Source organism: Rhododendron vialii, chromosome 8a (genome assembly GCF_030253575.1).
Source record: "Rhododendron vialii isolate Sample 1 chromosome 8a, ASM3025357v1".
In the NCBI taxonomy this organism is placed as follows: domain Eukaryota; kingdom Viridiplantae; phylum Streptophyta; class Magnoliopsida; order Ericales; family Ericaceae; genus Rhododendron; species Rhododendron vialii.
The window spans coordinates 10,240,286-10,247,074 of NC_080564.1; the positions used below are offsets into that span (position 1 = coordinate 10,240,286).

A 6,789-nucleotide genomic window follows, 5' to 3' on the forward strand; every position below is an offset into this window, starting at 1 on the left:
TGGTTTTCACGCCAGAATTAAAAGTTGTACTGTTCGACAATGACTTTCTTTTCGTCCACGAGGAAAGACTACGTAGTATAATCATAGAAAAAATAAAATTGGAATCAACGGCTCCAAGACCGATTGGACACACGAACAGTTATCCTCAACGCAATCTGAGCCATCCAATTCCACTAGTCGGAGTTTTTTTTTTTTTTGGCACGACTTGACTATGGTATAGTGCACGCCAAATACAAACCGTGTTGTGTGGAATCCATTTCGAGATTCTACACAAATGATCGGAACTGCTCAATTAATTTAAATTATATTTTAAAAGATTCTCATAAAAAATAAACTCAATCGAATATCGAAAAGGGTTGGATCAAGTTTTTACTCAATTTCGTGATTGGAAATATGTAAAGAGTCGGCAAGCCGTTCTCGATATCCGATTAAATTGATTTTTTTTTTAATTTTAAAATTATTTACTATAATAATCAAATAAGTGATTCCGATTATTTGCGTGAATCTCCTGTGTGGGTTTCACACGACACGGTGGGCAAATGTTGTATCCATGGAAGGACTCCTAGTTCACCCAAGGAGGAGGCTTTTAAAGGCAGCGCAACTGGAGAAGACGTAAAGGCGGCTCAAACTGTCCTGCCGAATAAGTGAGAGAGAGAGAGAGAGAGAGAGAGAGAGAGAGAGAGAGAGAGAGAAATGTCTGGAGGTATCGCTCGTGGCCGTCTCGCAGAGGAGCGTAAAGCCTGGCGGAAGAATCACCCTCATGTTCTCTCTCTCTCTCTCTCTCTCTCTCTCTCTCTCTCTCTCTCTCTCTCTCTCTCTCTCTCTATATATATATATATATATATATATATGTTTTTTTAGGTTAACCTAATTCACGTGTTGTATTGACTGGTTTTGATTTCTAGGGTTTCGTTGCTAGGCCGGAGACTCTGCCTGATGGTTCGGTGAATTTGATGGTTTGGCATTGCACTATCCCTGGAAAGGCCGGGGTAAGTAGTATTGTTCTTCTACTTGGCCACGTTACCTTCGTTATTTTATCTCAGGTTTGTTGGTATTCAAAAGACACTTGAACTTGATTGATATTTTTACTCTCTTTTTTTTTTTTGGGAATTCAGGTTCGCTATTAAATTATTAGGATATTGAAATCTCTTGATTTCGTGTTATTATTTGCTGCTGTGAATTACGATTTACGGCGTGGTCATATCTTATAGTGGTTGTTTGGCTGTTGCTTGATGTTGGATACATTTGTACTGTTTGTTGTCTAAGACCATCTCCAGGCCTTAATTTGAATAAAAGCTGCATTTTAAATTTAGTAATCCAATTGAGAAACTGGAATCTAAGCATAGTATTGAGTGAAAGCTTCATTAATGGCATAATGGTGATTTTCTAGGATACTAAATGAAATTCAAGCATTTGAGTTTAGATTTTAGTGAAAAGACAATTTGATAGAGGTGTTTGTCAAGGAGTTGAGGGACTTTTAAGGAGTTTGCATTCAAATTTAAGTTTTAGTAGAAAATTGATTTGACTTTTTAGTAAGGAGTGGAGATGCAGAGGAATGTAAGCGCAAAATTGGGGACAATGTAAGGTGCTTTTCATGCTTTAAATGTACTAAACCCTGCATCTGATGGTTGATGGGTTATATTCAGTAAAAATTTGGGGCTTCGTGGCTTACTAAACTACATAGTTGTATCTTGGTAAGATCCTCGAACCTACTCTGACCACCATCCTTCTCTAAGCGAGCTTTAACTCTTTAGCTAGTTGAACTAGAATTCACTTGCACTTCTTTATGTAAAAACCATTTTGATGGGGCATCTAGGACAGGGCTAAGGCAGTAATAGGGATGGGTAAAATGGGTCCTCACCCTTAGCCCTGGATTTGTGGATGGATTTATGTAGAGGAAAGAAAATGGTTGGGAAAACCTAGCTATTTCACTCTCTTATCTCCTTTTGTTTTCCATTAGATTTTCTTTTTCTTCCTTAAATGCTTGCACGCATCCATGATCTAACACAACTGAAATGTTTTCCATTCGGGATTTATGGTATAAGAACAAATGAGCTCCTCTCTACAATCAACAAAATTAGGTCCCAATAGTAATGGTTTTGTGATCCCTGTTGCATTGTCTATGTTAAGGAAATAGAGTCCCACATTGCTTGGGAGTGCATTGTGTGATCACTTAAATGCCTCAAAGCCAATTGGCAATGAGTGAATAGTTCCCTCATGTGCATTAAGTGATCACCCATTGAGTCTTTTTTTTTTTTTTTTGCAAGCAAAGATTTTTAAGAATGTCTTTCAAAAGAGTACACAAGAGTTTCAAGATAAAAGAAGAAGCTAAACAATAGAAAAGCTTCAACCAAAGACCATTACAGAAAGGAAATACCAAGTTTAGAAAAACAGGCTAAAACACTTACAAATAGGAAGACATGGTAACAGAAAGGAAATACATGTGACAGACCTGCTGCCTGTTGCACGTGAGGGGGATGTAAGGAAAAGGAAATAGAGTCGGACATTGCTTGGGAGTGGAATGAGTGATCACTTAATGCATGTGAGGGACCTTTTCACTCATTGCTAATTGGCTTTGAGATGGATATAAAATTTCCACAATCTGTTAATATGTTATTGTATCCTAAGATAGTGGACAAATAAATGCTTTGGGCAATGTCTGTTGAACCAATAGGTGAGGTGGTATTTTCATGTGAACACATGCTGATTTGGGAATATGATTCATTGCATACTAACAAGTCCGATCTTCCAAACGAATGAATGATCCTCTATTGTGAAAATATTTTCTTTGTATTTTGTAATGCCCCTATATCAGAAGATAAAATTTAGTTGGTTAATACTGAACAAGGCCCTGCTACATAACTGCCATATGTTTTACCATATTGGTTATCTGATGAAATGTGAGGCTTGGACGTTCAGGTTAGAATGTGGCTTCTTTTGAATGTTCTACCCAGAAGAACGATATGGGACTTAAGTATTTGAATTAGTTCATAAAACCTTTTTACGTCTGCTACATTGGAACATTAGATGTGAATATGTGATTACTATGCAAAATATAACTTTCTGGTTTAAATCACCATAATCAGATGTGAAAAGTAGATTGTTTAAGTAAGTTTGTTGTTTGCCATTGATGTAGTATGTAGAAGTTCAACTCAAATGGCGCCCATTGGGCGGAGATGTATACCTGGATGCCTTTTGCCATAACTTTTGTGACAAGAATACCTTTGTGTGAGTCATACTTGCTATAACACCTAACCATATTATGGTCTACATTAGATGTTTGTAACCTAGATAACCTGAGATTGATTTGGTTGTTGGAATGCTTTTATGATATCATCGTTTGTAATATGATGGTTGCGGATATAGGTTTATATATTGTTTTTGCACTCTGGTGTTATTTTCATCTGTACATCAGTTCGTGAGGTCATATCAAGCTGTGCATATGCTTCACCTGGATTAGGACTCAATCTTGTACCTTTTTATCTATTTTGGTTTTTAAATTCTTAGAACTATAGTGGAATAATAGTTTTCTGCTGATCCTGTGCAGAAAAAAGTAGCTTTAAGCTAGGAATGTTTTTCTCCCATGGACCTCTTCTCATCATTGGACCGTTTACCTATTTTGGTTTTTAAATTAAATTTGTAGAACTGTAGTGGAACAATAGTTTTCTACTGATCCTGTGCAGAAAAAGTAGCTTTTAGCTTGGGATATTTTTCTCCCATGAACCTCTTCTCATCGAAGACAACCACTGAGAAGGTTTTAGAAAAATCATAGTCTCCATATCTGGAATAATTTGCAAACTACGTTGAAATTCTCCGGAAGCTTGTAATGCAGTCTTTTTGGAAGCATTTGTACTGACACTGTGTTTTCTCTGTGCTCTTGGACCTGTTATATGAATGATGATGTTTTCCAATTTCTTCAATTTTCTCCTGTAATTATCATTAAGTTTTATATTCTTGTTTCATTAGTTTCATTTATGCATTCCGACAAATTTCCTTCTGAACTGAATCTAAATCACTTGTGGGCGCGTGGCATTCTGTTTGCATAATTTTAACTTGGCCAAGGGTTGGTGATCACAGATCAGTAGATGCCTATCAAATTGAATTGGAAATATTGTTTAAGCTGCAAAAGCAATCATATTTTGTGGTACAAACTCTTAAGATGTTAAGGGATATCCCGTTTAATCAAAGGTGAAATCATATCATGAGATGTTTGGTATTCTTATAAACATGTAAAATCATATCACGACCAAAGTTGCTGAGATGGATATGTTAATCCTGCTGAGGAAGAATGGAATTTGGTATCACAGTCAGCTATTGCCTTCAATTCTTGTAGATTAGCTACAAAGCCATTCTGACAAAATGAAAGTTGTTTTTTAGTTTGCCGGATTAGAGCGAGATGGTGAAACCATATTCTTTGAACAGCTTAAGATTAGAAGGATGATCGGTTCATATTATTAAATTAACTAAGTAGAGCTTAGTCAGTTACAATTCGCATATCTGCTTTGAGATTGTTTGGGAGGGGAGGGGGACGTAGTTTGTTCTTACGTTTTCTTTGATCTCCCATTCATTGAATTTTCATTCTATGTATTTATTTTCATTCTATGTATTTATCGTGCATGGCGAGTTCCGGTGGAGGACTAGGGTTCTCCTTGCATTACAACTTTGGAAAGTTTAAATTAGACTGGAAATAAGTCTGGCAATGTTGAGATAAACCTTTGTACTCTTTTGTCATTGTATATGCAGTTATGGATACTTAATAATGTTACATTTAGTATGTTCTGTTAATTCTGAGTCTATCGTTTGACTCAGGTTATATTCAAGAGAACTTGATACAGCAAGTTTGTTCATGGGTCCATGGCTTCTCTATCCTGCGGCCTTCATTATTTGTTTTTTCGTATTTAGTTTCTCTATTTACTGTCTTGCCCGTGGATTCTTGGGTTTGTGTCAGGAATGAAAGAAAGAGGGAAAAATGTTTGTGTAGATACCAAGAAAAAATAACATTTATACAAGGAAATAGAGCCACTGTAATTACCATCACGCATTATGTTGTGTGGTTATTTCGGTGGTGTTGGAATTTAATAACATATTTCGGTTGCAGACGGACTGGGAAGGGGGTAACTACCCAATTACAATCAACTTTACTGAAGACTATCCAAGCAAACCACCAAAGTGTAAATTTCCCCACGGTTTCTTCCACCCAAACGTCTACCCCTCTGGAACTGTTTGCCTGTCAATCCTCAATGAAGATAGTGTATGTATTCTCTGCAGCTTTTCAAAACATGCCGGGTGATATGTGCAATGGTGTTTTAAGGTTGGATATTTATAGCGTTGTTGTATCTAGGGATGGAGACCGGCAATTACAGTGAAACAGATTCTTGTGGGCATCCAGGATTTGTTGAACCAGCCAAACCCTGCTGATCCTGCACAGACTGATGGATATCACCTCTTTATCCAGGTAATATTGCTTCTATTGGGCTGTTTTTGAGTCAAGAATTTGGGTAAGAAAAAGTATAAGGAAAATCTAAAGGATCTGACTTCTCACAGTTAGATATAACAGCCCACATAGGTCTTCAACTTTTCCATACCCAAATCCTTGATCCAAATACACCCTAGTCAAGTAGTCATACTCTTAACGCAATTCATGTGGGCCATGTGGCATTTTTGTTCTTTATTTAGAATCAGCAATGTAGTGGAGAAAGCATTTTGCTTTGTCCTCTCATGATCATATATAACTCATCTAGGTGCACAAGGGTGCTGTCATTTTGTCCCAGACGAAAAATTGAGGTGAAATGCTGAAAAAACATGTATTTTTGCCCGCAGAAAAAGAATATTGAACTGCTTTCTCAGGTGTGTAGTAATGGATTATTGAACCTTAGAACAGTTTGATGCAACCAGGAGGGGTGCCAAATACACTCTAGAATCTCATTGGTTTTTTCATTTGAGATGAACAATTGGCGACATCATTAAGTGTACATCCAATTTGAGACTGAGGGAGTATCACCGTATAGAGCGAGAATCTTGTTGATAAAGAATCGCATTTCCAACTGATGCAACTTCTCTGACATAGAATCCCAAAGGCGACAAAGGAAAGTCATATTATTCATGACAAAATTTGTGGCAGCAATCATATACGCTCCTTCAGATCACATATCTATTGGTGCTTACGGGACATCAAAGTCCCATATTCTTACTCTTTTAAGTTCTTTATTAGCACTAAGCAAGAATTCGTTTCTTACAGTAAATTCATGCAAACCCACATATTTATATATCCATGCGCTCCCAAACATAAGCTCTTCATTGCACATCTTTCTTACCGCTGCAGGATACTGAGGAGTACAACAGAAGAGTCCGGCAGCAGGCCAAGCAATACCCACCTCTTGTCTAAGTACTTAAACTGGTTTCCTACTTGTTGATGCTTGATAAACTGTTAGTAGATATTTGCCCTGGTGTATAGACTTCATGGTTGAACTGCTCATCTCGTTGTCACTTGATTGACTTTTGTTGTTGATATGTGACAACAGACCAGACCAAACCAATCAATGATATGCTCGTGGGTTTCTACTTTTGGTAATGAATTTTTATCTAGGACGGGATTTTGTCCAGTTGTCCTGCGATGTTGCTTTAGTAAAATTCTGATGTCATCAACCATTGTGAAAACATCTTGGGGCTTGTTTGGTGCATGAATTGTTTTATTAGATTGAGAAGAAGTTGGAAGTTCTGAATTTCTTTTTAATTAGAGATACGAGTAAATTTATTTGGCTGTTTATTTGTTTGTTTTTAGTCGCACAA

General features: G+C 37.0%; 1 protein-coding gene across 1 annotated transcript; it reads left to right on the forward strand.

Moving 5' to 3' along the window:
* Positions 1 to 492: 492 nt before the first annotated feature.
* On the forward strand, positions 493 to 6,567 carry LOC131336202 (SUMO-conjugating enzyme SCE1-like). Its single transcript, XM_058371944.1, has 5 exons — positions 493 to 762; positions 906 to 989; positions 5,099 to 5,251; positions 5,342 to 5,455; positions 6,323 to 6,567. Exons 1-5 carry the CDS (start codon positions 694 to 696, stop codon positions 6,383 to 6,385), a joined length of 483 nt encoding a protein of 160 aa, XP_058227927.1. The 5' UTR covers positions 493 to 693; the 3' UTR covers positions 6,386 to 6,567.
* Positions 6,568 to 6,789: the final 222 nt, after the last annotated feature.